The sequence below is a fragment of the Triticum urartu genome, chromosome 3A (genome assembly GCF_056163025.1).
Source record: "Triticum urartu cultivar PI428250 chromosome 3A, HENAU_Tu73, whole genome shotgun sequence".
Lineage (NCBI taxonomy): Eukaryota > Viridiplantae > Streptophyta > Magnoliopsida > Poales > Poaceae > Triticum > Triticum urartu.
In genome coordinates this window covers 9,960,347-9,975,080 of record NC_141875.1, presented here as the reverse complement: position 1 = coordinate 9,975,080, position 14,734 = coordinate 9,960,347, and the positions used below count along the sequence as shown (strand labels likewise).

The window sequence follows — 14,734 nt, the reverse complement described above, 5'->3', positions numbered from 1 at the left end:
TTGCGCCGCCAAGCTAGTCTTCTCCATCCCTCCTTCCGGCGTGCACCGCGAGAAGGGACAGCAGGCCTCCGGAACCCCGCCTCTCGTGATCCTGTACGGGAGAGGGGCGATCAGATTTTTGTGGAGCGCACTCGCGCGACTGCTGGCAGCGACGACTTCGCGAACGACGACTTCTTCCCCGACCTCGACAATCTCATCCTCGACGACATGGGCGACAACATCAACGCTGGCGGTGCTGCACCCGCTGCACCGTATGTGATTCTATCCTTCCTGTTCGAGATCGTGGTAGAATTCATGTTTCTAGTATGTGCCCTAGATGTGATATGTTCATCTGCTATGCTAGTTCGCATGATTACTTTAATCTCTGCTGTTGTGGTCATGATTTATATTCTGTTTATTCGGATTAAATCTCGTAGTAATTTGCTCATATTTCCAACAACAACCACATTGGTATGCCATAGGAAAGATAGATATACTACTTCTATTATTTATACTCAAACTACATCTTTGGTACACAATTAACAATCTCACAAAGATGAGAAATCAGTAATTTTCTATTTACTGGCCGATCCCATCTTTTAAGGAATCAATTCCTTTATTGAATGTATAACTTTTTTAGGAGTTCATCATGTCTGGAAGCACGGGATGCTTGTACCATGAACTAGAAGTAAGTCTCTGATTACTAAACTGAACGATACTTGTCTACATTTTGGCTGCTATATTTTGTTGGATAAAGGCTTGGTTGAAATGATAAGCATGCTCTGGTTGATTAACCTCTCTGCTTCCCTTATTCTGAAATGATAAATTCCTCATGATGTTATTTCACTGCATCATAATAGGACAATTTACCGAGGGGAAGCATTGCTTCACTTTTATTAAAGCCTGATCTTGATGATGCAAGAGTTTCGATCGACCAGAGTATTTTGAGGAAACGTCCAAGGGAAGAAACCCAACATTTCCCTGTAAGAAAGGATGCCTCCACAAGTCAAGTATCGCATAATGAAATCTTTGATGCTGGAAGAGAGAACACTATGTACGGACTTGAAAGAGAGGAGGCCCTGGGCAGAAGTTATGACGAGCCAATGCCACAAGGTCTCCATGAAGAAGATTTGGATGATTATGAAGTTGATGCAGATGTACAAGCACGGAGCATTGAAGAACCCTTGAACTCAAAAAGAAGTGAATAACCTTCAAACTCAAGAAGTGTGGATGTTGGTACGCATGTAAGACCCCTGAAATACCAAAAATCAGCCCACGCCTTGAAGAAACCATATCAGCTTATGCTGATGTCACGAGAGCACAGTCTATCTTCCATGAACAAGCAGCAGTGGAACAGACAATGACACACGGGCAGCAATACTCTATGTCAAGATGCATCGAAGTGCTCGATACCATGGATGATGTATCTGACGACATCATGGTTCTTGCATCTGATGTCTTCAAGGATCCACTGAATCGTGATATCTTTATGTGTTATCCACCAAGGCTTCGTGGTTTGTGACTGAGAAAAGATGTGGCCAAGCTCGACGCTCCAGGATTCAGTGTGTAAGACATTTCTTCACAATTCCCAACTACATACGCAATTATTTTTGGCTGTGCATTGCCACTGAACACAAACAGGAATAGCGGTTGCATAATCTGAACTGCTTCCTGATCAATTATTTCTATTAGGAGATGATAACCATGAGAATGCAAGAGCTCAGCGTGGGACAACTAGATAGCAAGGTAAAGAAGAATATCTCCAAATCGCATCATTCCTGATACTGATTTCTTGTAAAATCTGGATGCTGAAACTGTGCTCTTGTGTTCATCTTCCCTTGATTAATTACACCACACTGCAAACTATGTATGTACCTGCATGATTGCTTTCCTTGTCTGTTGGATTCTTCTTCTAATTGCCCTTGGTATATCTTTCTTGCTATATACAGTATGTTTCATGCAAAATGTATTTGGTACTCTAAGACGTAAATATTTTTCGCTATAAAACTAGTTGAATTTTACAAACTTTGATTTTCTCAAAAATCTATACACACTATGTATTATCATGGAACAGAGGGGAGGGCTCCGTGAAGCACGATAGAAAAATTTTCTTGCACAGTCGCATTGCCATTATGAGTAGCCCAGTTGAAAAACAGGATGGGGAAAAGGAGACGAGATTTCTCACAACCACAGAATTGAGTCGGAAAGTCAAGTCCGTCCACGGCATGCACGCGTATTTCAATAATGCTACAAATGTTGCGCACTGTAAAAGTAAAAGTGAAGACCGGCCATGTTGTACCAGATCTTTGTAGTAGTATTTGAGGCAATATCATTGCAAACACATAAAGTCATCAGAACACATGTAAACAAATGCAATACTGATTACAGAATCATCACACAGTCTCCACACAGATAGCTAACCATGACCAGCACGTACACATGCAAACAAGCAAAATACTGAATACTACAGAGTCATCACCAGATGCAAATCAACCTCACACTAGAAAGTGCACTACTTGACTACAGAATCATCAAAGAGATACCTAACCATAACCACCAAGTAGCCACGTAAACAACTAGCACAATACTAAGTACTAGAAAGCCAGCACAAATGTAAAGCAAACTCACACACAGAAGTAGTGGATATACATACAATGATGGATGGAGAATTCGAGATGCACTCATCAAGGTGCAGGGACCTCGGGAGCAGGCCTGGTGGTGATGCCGGCGTGCAGGAGCAGCGTCCACAGCAGGGTAATGAGCTCGCCGCCGCGCTGCAGTGCCTCAATGTGGCCCTTGACGTTGTCTGAGGGCGCAAGGTAGAGTATCATCTCCGACCAGAACTCCGCCAGGAGCTCCCACATCTCCTCCTTGCGTTTGGCAGATTCTTGCTGGTTCTCTGTTTGATCCTCCTCGCTCGGCCTTTCAACCTCTTCTACCAGCTGCTTTCCAAGCTTTAAGCCCTGTTTCACCACCTTCCCAGCCTCAGAGGAGCTCTCATCACTGACAGACTCAAATGCAACCAGCTGCGAATACAAGTCCGACCCTGAGGCTGCACCACGCATGGATGTTTCCACACATTCCTTCACCTGCCGGTAACGGAGCTTCGTCGAGACGGCATTGCCTGGCAGCAGGTCTGGAGCCTCCGCCACTAGGTACATGCAGTACCGTGACAAGCTGCTTGCGACGGCCATGTTTGTGGAAGCAGAAGAAGGGTATTTGATCTCAAAGAGGCTCGTGGCAATGTGCCACACGAGAATAGCATCGGTACTGGTGGTGACGCTGCCATGGCATGGCCAGGAGAGGTGAGGGCACCGGCGCTGTACTGTGGCAATGCCGTTGCTCAGCTGCGGCCCGCCGATCCTCACGGATCTGATGATGGCAGCTTTCACATATGATGTCACCTTGACATGCTTGTTTCTCCTTGGGAGGAACATCTGTTTGAATTTAAACAGATGATGATCCTGGGGAGGACTTGGCTTGAGTAGAAGGCTCTGCCCGATCTCATCCTTCCAGTGTCTAGGGGATTTGCATCTTAGCAAACAGGTAGAGATCATCCAGGACCAACGAGATTTGTTGATGCAGTGGGCGACCATGCTTATCTTGGTCCACTCAGAGCGCACACTGGTGATCATTGCACATATCTCCATCGATGCATCGATTGCGGGGAGAAGAATTAGAGCAATAGGAAATATGAGATAATTGTAATGCGTGGGAGAAAAAGTGGAAGCCTCCCCATTCCCAACTGAAACAAAGATGTCGAACATAACGTGCGGAATGGGGAGGAGTAAAATAATGAAAAGTGGAGCGCAGATGAGCGAGGAGAGTATGAAGTGGAGAGCAGCGGGCCAGGCACCGAGAGAGGCCAGAGGGAGAGGGGAGTAGTAGAAATCGCTGGCAAACGAAAGCTCGTGCGCAATCACCTGAAACATCCTCTCGTGGTTGTGCTCCTCGTTCTCGCCGAGCAGTCCATCGGAGACAAAGCGGAAGGCCCAGGTAGAGCCAGCCTCGGCTAGCTTGTAGCCGGCTAACCGCCTACGCAGGCACTTGAAGAGACAGAAAGAGAGGCAGAGGTCCTTGAGCTGTGGGTGAAGGCGATGGTCGTCTGATGACCAGACTTTGTCCAGCGTGACCAGGTGGCTCGACTGTAGGGATGAAGGCTTGACACGGTACCCTTGGAGGCTTTCTTCCACGTCGTCGTTCTTCTCTCCTGTCACTATGAGACGGGGTACTGCCTCCTCCTCCATGCTTTGGAGCTGCGCCATGTAACCGTCAATGAGCTGCGCGTTCCGGCCAAGGGCGAAGGAGCCATTCGCATGCCGGAAGGCGGCAAACGTGAGCACCATTCTTCCAGCACCAAGCGCCCAGAACAGAAATATGACCACCACAGATTCGAACAACAAATATACATAAGCCTCTGTGTGGCCATATAGTCGCATGGTGTTGATGACCAAGCCCGCTACCCAGAAGGAGTAGACGAGGCTGTCCATGGAAGGTCGTATCTTCTGGCTGTCGATGTCATCGGCGCCGGCTGCCGGCGAGGCAACGGCGGCCACGGCCAGGGCTGCCAAGTCGGCTTTGGACTTAAGCGACTGGACGAGGACTGTGAGCATGAACATCCCCACCACCTCTTCCAAGCAGTCGTGTTCCTGCATTATTTTTTCAGACTCCGTTCTGCCCTCTGTCTGTACGCAGCTTTGTTTGGCCAGGGAGGAGGAGAGGTCGTTGGTAAGGTAGGAGAGGATGTAGGAGATTAGCGGAAAATACAGAGCGGAGGCGGCCCAGAGGAAGAAGCGGCCGTGCCTGGAGCGGCTCGTACGACCCCGGCGTGAGCTGAGGCAGGTCAGTAGCACAACGTCCGCGGCGGCCACCGCAAGGAGAATGCCGACCTTGAAGTGTGGATTCATGTCAAGTTGGATTCTACTAATCTCTAGCATGCATAAGGTTTGGGTCTGCACTTTGCAGTGTACACACATTTATAGGCGACCGATCGATATAGGAGGAGCCGTTGCAGCTGGACGCGGTTTGCCTGCGAATGGCGTTTCTACTTGAGCAGCATCGGCACAGGTTACTAGGTTACCGGAGGCGGCTTGCCTACTCAATTTGAAATTTGAATGGCGTTTCTACTTGAGCAGCATCGGCATAGGTTAGTGGCGACTGACGACTGTAAAAAGCTGAGAGCGTGTTCGCTTTCTCACGCAGCGGGCAGAAGCTAACGAGGAGGCTACCTGGCTGCTTCGCCAAGCCACAGCTCGTCTGCTTCGACACCAAGTCACGGCGATCACGCGGCAGACAGAAACTGCATCTGGCCCAGTTAGGTACTAACCATCATCACAAGGAGACTCACAGGTCTCATATCACCACCCCCATCATCGATCCGTCTTGTTACTCGATCATGCCTTCTTTTACGAGTGCTTGCGCCTTGGAGGCACTGTTCATCTTGGACGAGACATTTCCTCCCATGCGGTACGAACAAGCACGCGCACCTAGGGAGAGGAAGACACACACACAATGCGCAGCAGGCAGAAGCCCGGCAGCAAGCGCTTTCACGAGACATTGCCTGCCCAGTGCCAACCGGCCGGCTGTACGAGGAAGCACGCTCGCCCTTTCGCTTTGCGGCGGTGGAGTTCACACTGGACTGGAGCATCCACCACAACATGCATGTGCGCGGGACGGGAGAGCCGGGCGTGCTCTGCTGCACGATGGACAGCAAATTGATGGAACCACACTATTGGCCTAGTGATGTAGTTATCTAAACGCTTTTATACGTATTAGTTTACGAGGGAGTACTTACAATCTTACATGCATGAAAATGCATGAATGCATGCGTATAAGTGTAACCATGCATGCATGTTGCAAAGCATAAGGGAAGGGGAAACAAGAAAGATAACGGGACTGGCTTTTGTAGGGGCGATCGAAATCAACAGCCATATGGACCAACCATGCTCCATGCATGTCGAGTGAGAGAAACAAAGCTGTAGCGTCCACTGCATGCATTCATTTTCAGTAGTACGTAGCGCCTGTAGCTGTGTTGAAAAATGGGTGCGCGCTTTGGTACGTTACCAGCTTCGTGTTGCTAGCTCTTGCATGCCATGGACGGTGCAGACGGCCGGCCATTGGTGACTGACAGACCTGACTCACCGCTCACTCATTGCAGCACTTGTGAGGAAACTCCACTGGGCATCTCGCAGATGCAACGCGGCATTGGAATGATGGGCACTTGGCTCTAGTACTTCTGCATGCATGGCTTGTTCCTCCGGTGCTTTACAGGACCACCGACCGACCTGTAATTTTTTGCTGAAATTTCAAGTACGTGCTGGTCAATTTTCAGACGGGATGACGACTTAGGATTTAGGGCGTGCGCCACAAGGGCGCGAGGTGCAACGACCCGTCAGATCTGGTGCAACGACTGGCCGAGCGGACCCCTCCACCATTGCAACAGATTTTATTTTTTTGGCGACAGAGGTCTTCTTGTAGAGTTTTGTTTTGTGCTACGGAGATCTTGTTGCAGATTTTATGTATCTTCTCCTTTTTGCCACATTCCTGATGTTACGAAAGAAACTTCAGCAACATTGGTGACGTTGCAGAAAATCATGAAGAGCCAGGGCACACGTCATGGGGGACATGCGTCGTGCGGCAGACGGGAGCCAAGTGTTGAGAGCAATCGTTTCCCTTGAATTATGTTCTCGTTATTTTTAAAATGTTCATAAAAGTTTGAATAATTCTTCACACTTTTTTTAATGTTTATGTTTTAAGATAATTTTAGAGAAAACATAAATTTCCACCTTTTCAAAATAAAACAAATTCGTGTCTTTCTAAAATAAAAAAAGTCTGTAAACTGATATAAAACAGATTTTTTTTAGCAAAAAGCCAGAAGGAACCGTGCGCTACATGGGTTGGCCCACCCGAGCTCCTCCCTGTGCGAAAGACCCGGCTGCTCTCCACTCCAACGAGTCAAGCCGCCACCGCAGTCACATCCCGAACCAGGACTCGCGCTCCGCCACCTCACTCCCTCGTTGAAGCCTCCGCCGTCCGCGCCGCCGTCCATTCCCAACCGCGCATCCGTCGGCCGTCGTCCGTGTGTGATCTGAAGGAGCCTCTACCGGCCAGAACAGTGCGTGGTGAAGGAGATGGTCATGGTCCTCGTGGACGAGGCTGACGCCCCAGCCCCAACCCTCCACTCGCCACCGCCAGTCCTCCATCCACCGCCCGCAAGAAGTGGAATCATTGGTGAGTTTTCGTGATGGAAATGTTGATCTGAAACGTTGATGTGTTTTAGGGCTTGCCAATGTTGAATTCGTGACGGAAATGTTAGGCTGCATGCTGCACTTCTTTGCCACTAGTAAAATTGTTACTGAAATTCGGTACCCAAGGATTTGTTAGTCTATTTACTTGTGTTTTTGTTAAATCGGTCCACTAGTTATTTCGCAAGAGATGGAATCAAATGCAAGTCGTGAATAATTCAACTGTAAACTCTGAAACTTGATGAACGTTGATGAATGTATTGCTTCTGAACCTTGAAACTTGGTGCAGTTTTACATCAATGTGTCAATTTGTTTAGAATAGTTAACCCTGCAGGCTTGTACCATGAAGGCATGAACTAAAAGTAAGTTTCTGTCATGTACACATATGTGCCGTCACATGACATGATTGAGAGGAATTATTAATAAACTGAATGATGCTTGTCTACATCTCTGATTACTGCATTTTGGCTGCTACATTTTTTTGGGATAAACGATTGGTTGAAATGATAAGCATGCTCTGGTTGATTAATCTCCTTGCTGCTCTTATTCTGAAATGATAAATTTCTATAGATGCTGAAAGTAGGAGTAGCATCCTCATGATGTTATTTCACTGCATCTTAATAGGACAATTTGCTGATGGAAAGCATCACTTCACATTTATTAGAGACTGATCTTGATTGTGCAAGAGTTCCGATCAACCAGAGTATTTCAAGGAAACATCCCAGGGAAAAACCCAACAAGTCCCTCAAAGAAAGGATGCCTCCACAAGTCAAGTATTGCATAACGAGACTTTTGATGCTGGAAGAAGGAACACTATGGACTTGAAAGAGAAGAGACTCTGGGCAAAAGTTATGACGAGCCAATGTCAGAAGGTCTCAATGAAGAAGATTTGGATGATGATGAAGTTGATGCCGATGTACAAGCACGGAGAACTAAAGAATCCTTTAACTCAAGAAATGAAGAATCTTCAAACTTGAGAGGTGTGGATGTTGGTACGCAAAAAAAAGAAAAAGAAAAAAAAAACACCACCACGCCTTGAGGAAACCATGTCAGCCTATGTTGATCTCAAGAGAGCACATTCTAGCTTGAAGGAACAAGCAATGGAACAAACAATTGCACAGGGGCAGCAATACTCGATGTCAAGATGCATGCATCGAATATTCGATGTCAAGATGCATGCATCGAATACTCGATGTCAATATGCATGCATCGAAGTTCTTGATACCATGGATGATGTATCTGATGACATCATGGTTCTGTCATCTGATGCCTTCAAGGATCCAGTGAATCGTGAGATCTTTATGTGCTATCCAGCAAGGCTTCGTGGTTTGTGGTTGCGAAAAGAAGTGGCCAAGCTCGACGCTCCAGGATTCAATGTGTAAGATATTTCTTCACAATTCTCAGTTACATACTCAATTATTTTTTACTGTGCATTGCCACTGAGCACAAACAACAATAGTGGTTGCATAAGCTGAACTGCTTCCATGATCAATTATTTCTATTAGGAGATGATAACCTGAGGATGCAAGAGCTTGATGTGTGACAACTGCATAGGAAGGTAAAGGATAATCTCTCCAAATCACATCCTTCCTGATACTGATTTCCTGCAAAATCTGGAAGCTGAAATTGTGCTCTTGTGCTCAACTTGCCTTGTTTAATTACACCAATCCATGATTAATTACACCACACTCTAAACTATGTATGAACTGCGGCGGCATTGCACGCCCACAATTACTAGTGGAGAAGAAAGGGAACACTTAAAGCAGTTTGAAACCGCCAGCCTCTGTATCATTGTGATGCACACAACCATAGAAAGGGAACACACAGATCACACTTTGTTCATGCAGTTGGTTTTGGTCGTCGAACAGTCGAACACTCTTAATTAGAGATTCGGAATGTATGTGGACATGAACCTTGTGACCTCTTGCATTGGCACGTGATGAGAGAATACTGATTTTAATCAGAAGTGGAAATATATTTGCGGGCATTTAACCCAGAGAAAGATTAGACACTATCAGAGTACTCTGTAAAGCCTGGCCAATACCATTGCAAACACGCAAAGTTAAAAGGGAACTACCGTGGTCAGCACACAGTAAACATACACAATACTGAATATAGAATCATCAAGCAGTCTTCGGACAGATAGCTAATCACGACCAGCACACACCTAAACAAGCACAATACATACTAAATACTACAAAATCAGCACCAAATGTAAATCAGAAGGTGGTGGATGAAGATGAAGTCATCAAGGCTCGGGGACGGTGGGAGCAGGCCTGGTGGTGATGCCGGCGTGCAGGAGCGGTGCCCACAGCAGCGTAATGAGCTCGCCGCCACGCTGCAGTGCCTCAACGTGGCCCTTGACGTTGTCCGACGACGCGAGGTAGAGTATCATCTCTGACCAGAACTCCGCCAGGAGCTCCCACACCACCTCTTCTTCACCCCCTGTAGATTGTTCGTGGTTCTTTTCTTGATTCTCCTCCTTCCGCCTTTGAACCTCTTCCACTAACTGCCTACCAAGCCTTGAGCCCCTTTTCAGCACCTCATGGGAGTTGTCATGACCGAAAGACTGAAGCAGGTGGGAATACAAGGCCATGCCCGACCTTGAAGATGCACTACGCATAGATGTTTCCACACATTCCTTCACCTGCCGGTAGCGGAGCCTCGTTGAGGCGGCATTGTCTGGTAGCAGGTCTGGAGCCTCTGCCACGAGGTATGCACAATAACATGACAAGCTGTTTGCAACGGCCATGTTTGTGATTGGCTTTGGAGCCGGAGCAGCAACAAGAGAACACTCAAAGAGGCTTGTGGCAATGTGCCACACGAGGATAGCATCAGTATTAGTGGTGGCGCCTCCATGGCATGCCCAAGCAAGGTGAGGGCACCGACGCTGTACCGTGGCTATGCCGTTGCTCAGCTGCCGTTCACTGATCCTCAAGGATGTGAGGACCGCAGCTTTCACATCTGATGTGACCTTGACATGCTGGTTCCTTCTTGGGAAGAAGATCTGTTTGAACAGATGGTCCTTGGGAGGACTAGGCTTGAGTAAACGGCTCTGCCCAATCACATCCTTCCAATGCCTCGGTGATTTGCATTTTAGCAAACAGGAAGAGATCATCTTGGACCAACGAGGCCGGTTGATGCAGTGGGCAACCATGCTTATCTTGGTCCAATTAGAGCGCGCACTGCTGACCAATGCCCATATCTCGAGGGATGCAGCGACTGCGGTGAGAAGAATTAGATGAATACCGACTGGTACGTGACCAGCAGCAATCCCGATCAAAAGGTGTGGAACGAGGTAGAGTGATAAAATGAAAAGTGGAATGCAAGTGAGCAAGGAGAGGACGAAGTGGAGAGCTGCGGGCCAGGCACCCAGAGAGGCCACAGGGAGAGGGGAGTAGTAGAAATCGCTTGCAAACGAGAGCTCGTGGGCAATCACCCGAAATATCCTCCCATGGTCATCCTCCTCGCCGAGTAGCCCATGGCAGACGAAGTGGAAGGCCCGGGTAGAGCCGGCCTCGGCTAGCCGGTAGCCAGCGAACCGCCTGCGCAGGCATTTGAAGAGAGAAAAGGAGAGGCAAAGGTCCTTGAGCTCCTGAGACAGGCGATGGTCGTCTGATGACCAGACTTTGTCCAGCGTGACGAGGCGGCTTGATATTAGCGCTGAAGGCTTTGACACGATACCCTTGGAGGGTTTCTTCCACGTCCTCGTTCTTCTCTCCCGTCACAATGAGAGGGGGTACCAGCACCGCCTCCATTTCTTGCAGCTGTGCCATGTAGCCGTCGATGAGCTGCGCGTTCCGGCCAAGGGCGAAGGAGCCATTCGCTTGCCGGAAGGCAGCAAACGTGAGCATCATTCTTCCAGCACCAGGCGCCCAGAACAGAAATACGACGGTTAAAATTGCGGACAACAGTTCTAATCGTACATGTCTTTCTTTGTGGGCATATACTAGCATCGTGTAGATGACGACGCTCGCCACCCAGAAGGAGTAGATGAGGCTGTCCATGGACGGCCGGATCCTCTGGCTGTCGATGTCGTCGGCGCCGGCCGCGGGCGAGGCAACCGCGGCCACTGCCAGGGCTGCCATGTCGGCGTTGGACTTGAGAGACTGAAGGACGATGACGGTCAGCATGACCGCCCACGCCCACCGGGACAAGCACTCGAGCTCCTGCGTGGTCTTTTGCAACTCCGTTGTCGAATCACCATCCTGTATGCAGCTTCGGTGGACCAGGGTGGAGAGGTCGTTGGTGAGGTAGGTGAGGATGTAGGAGATAAGCGGGAGATACAAAGCGGAGGCGGCCCAGAGGAAGAAGCGGCCATGCTTGGCGCGGCTGATGCGGCCCCGGCGTGAGCTAAGGCATGTCAGCAGCACGACGTCCGCGGCGGCCACGGCAATGAGAGTGCGGAACTTGGAGTCTGGATCCATGCGAGACGTGACTAGTGACTAGCGGCCGCTGCTCGCTAGCATAAGGTTGGGATGCCAACCTCGTACACATTTATAGACGAGGTGTGATCGAGGAGCTGACTGCTGCATGCAGCTGGACGCAGCTTTACCTTCTTATTATTTTGGGTCAACGGCTACCGTCCGGGAGAGATAACCTACGAGCAAACATGCATGCATGCAGCATCTCGCACGCACGGTCTGTTCACACGTGAATGGCCCTAGCTAGCCCTACATCTCAGGAATGCACACACGCAGCAGGCACAAACAACTCGTCTGTCGTCTCCTCCGACTCCAAGTCACGATGGTGTATCACGTGGCACATAGAAACTGCATGCATGTGGTCAGGTATCAACCATCATCACAAGGCTTGGGTCAATCATGCATAGGCCAAGGATTCAGAGATTCATCATATCACCACCCAATAGTCCAATACCCATCATCCATCTTGTGACTTCCTCTTCCTTGCAGGATATGTTCATCTTTCCCTTGCACTGCTCGCGTAGAGTGTTTCAAGACGAATCACCACTACAGTCTACAGAACACGTTCAGCAGTCACATCTCCCGAAAAGATCTAACACTGAAACGTCATGGTCGGTGGCGTTGCGAAAAACGATCAGATCATGAAAAATATTTCTGGATTGGGTCATTTTATGCTAAACTTTCCAAAACCCAGTAGTTAATTTTATGATTTTCGCCAAATGCCAGTGTTATTGACGAATGACGACCCCTCTAATTCCTAACGTGCAGCGTTGCAGATGCGCATGTCTGTACACATTAATGAGGACGCAAAATTTCAGATTGATGTGACGAAATGAGATGCATCATGCATGAGCTGACAGCACGCCGTAGAGAAGGAGAAACACAAGGCGCAGCAGGTCCTTCATCCTTGTACGAGAGGCGGAAGCCCGGTCGCAAGCGCGTGGAAGAGACCCAAGTGCCATGTGCGAACTGCCCAGCTTTTGTTTTTCTTCTATTCATATTTCGGCACATTTGCTTTGCGGTTCTTTCCCCCTGAAGAGGCTTTAAGACGAATAACTGTCGGGATTCAGCTTCATGTCAAAAGGTGCGGCGATGGCTTTCACACTGGTGCATCCACAATAAGGTACCAGTTGGTTGCTGCATCTACATGTGTGCTGGATCGGCGTGCTCTGCTGCAGGATGGCAGAGAAATGCTGGTCTTCAGCTTCACAGGAGCCGTGTTGTTTTTACTCAATGAACCATGAAGAAAATTCGTGCAGGTCTCTCATCTATGCATGTCCGGTGCTGGCAATACCGATGCGTATCGTCGTCCACGACGTGTCCCAGGACCTGGCAAGCCTAGTGCAGCACTTCGTCAACTTCGTCTTCGTCCGTCTATGCATGTCGGGTGCTGGTGCCTTCGTTTACGACGTGTCCCCGGGTTTGGCAAACCCGGTGTGATGCCTCATCAACATCGTCTTCTTTCCGGCACAGCACTGCTTCGACACCACCGCCCATGACTAACTCGGCGCCTCCTTGTGCTCGCGGCTCCACGGTGACTTTCTCAACACTGGTCACCCCGTCTCGACATTGACCACGGCGTGCTACGCACGGCTACCTCGACGACGGCTACACCACCCTATGCTCTAGGCTACATCGACATCAGCACAAAGGGCTACCGCCTTGCTTGAGCAACCTTGTTGGTTTTCACACCAGCCACACGACTTCCTCGATGCATCGACTGTTACGACTGTGGGGGGATGTCGGTCGACTCACCTTCGGACTCTTCTCCAGTCTCATCGTCCGCGTTGCTACCTTTGTGACCACGGGGATGTTGAGTATAATGATTAGATTGGAAACATAGGATAGACTAGAAAAGTATTATGGGTTGTCTTGTACTCCAAAAAGATCATGTACTCCTATATATATGCCCACGAGGCTCAAGCGATAAACAACGATTCCATCAATCACTCTCTATCCCTTCTAACACCCCCCACCCGTTTGCATGGTATGTTCTACAGGGCAGCCTTGCATGGCGGTTGTGCGAGTCGCCGCGGCATAGCTGGGATCTCGCCAACGCTGGCCGGCATGCACACGCCTCATGCACATGGTGCACCTGCCGGTCTTGTGGGGCTAGGGATCTGGCGGCGATGTCCGGCCAGGCTGACGCTTGAGTGGTGTGCGCCGATACCTTGGGGAAAAGCTCTCCCTGACGTGTTGCCTTTGGCCTTTGCCACAGTGACGAGGTCCTCCGTCCGTCTCCTGCCAGGTCACGGTGACGAGATCCTCCGCCTGTCTCCTGCGCGGGCGGCCATGTTTATTAGGAACCTGGGCGCGGCCCATAAGGTGACTGTATGCAATTATATGGATGGGGCGGCGGTCGGATATGTTGTCTTGCGGCCGCAACTTTGGTGTCGTCCATGGCCGACCAGGTGTGGCTGCCTGCTTCATATTTGGATGGCTAAATGACGGCGATCCAGATTCGATCGGTCGAGTGAGGTGACTGCAAATTGTGTTGCAGCCACCTCCCGTGGCTCCACGACGGTGGTTGTCACCGAGTGATCTTCTGGAGGGTTCGTCACCAAGTCTGGTGGCTGACCTCGACAGTGAGATGCAAACTGTGAACGACGATTTGACTCGGAGGGATGGTTGTGCAGTAATGTCATATCTCATGTAGATGATGTGATCGCAGTAAAATAGTGGTGACAACATTTGAGTGACTTCAACTCGAGCACCCGTTCATGAGTTCCGAGGTAAAAGTCTAGATCTGACCCGAATTAAGTTACACAAGGAGCCAAGATGTTCCTCCGTTTTATCTAATTAACAGCTCTACGATGATCTGGCTTATTTTACGAAAAGGCCAGACACTGGCTAGAATAACGAACAAGTTCGTTAATTGTTCATGTTGGTAAACGAATGGCCCATTGTGTCTTGTTTTTTTTCCTTTTCTTCTTGTTTCATTCATGTGGTGCGTATAGCAGGGATACATGCCACCAACCCTTAGTCGCGTCAGTTTCATACAGCCTTAGCCCAAACAATGCTCCTCCTCTTCTAGCCAATTTCACGAAAAAGACCCAAGATACCAAGTGAGAGAAATGTGTCTACCTC

At 49.0% G+C, this 14,734-nt stretch overlaps 1 protein-coding gene across 1 annotated transcript; it reads right to left on the bottom strand.

Moving 5' to 3' along the window:
- Positions 1-2,485: 2,485 nt before the first annotated feature.
- On the bottom strand, positions 2,486-4,892 carry LOC147977740 (uncharacterized). The gene has a single exon (XM_087516430.1). It carries the CDS (start codon positions 4,884-4,886, stop codon positions 2,664-2,666), a length of 2,223 nt encoding a protein of 740 aa, XP_087372556.1. The 5' UTR covers positions 4,887-4,892; the 3' UTR covers positions 2,486-2,663.
- Positions 4,893-14,734: the final 9,842 nt, after the last annotated feature.

Coding starts and splice junctions, on each gene's coding strand:
- LOC147977740 (XM_087516430.1), bottom strand. CDS start 4,886: ATGAATCCACACTTCAAGGTCGGCATTCTCCTTGCGGTGGCCGCCGCG.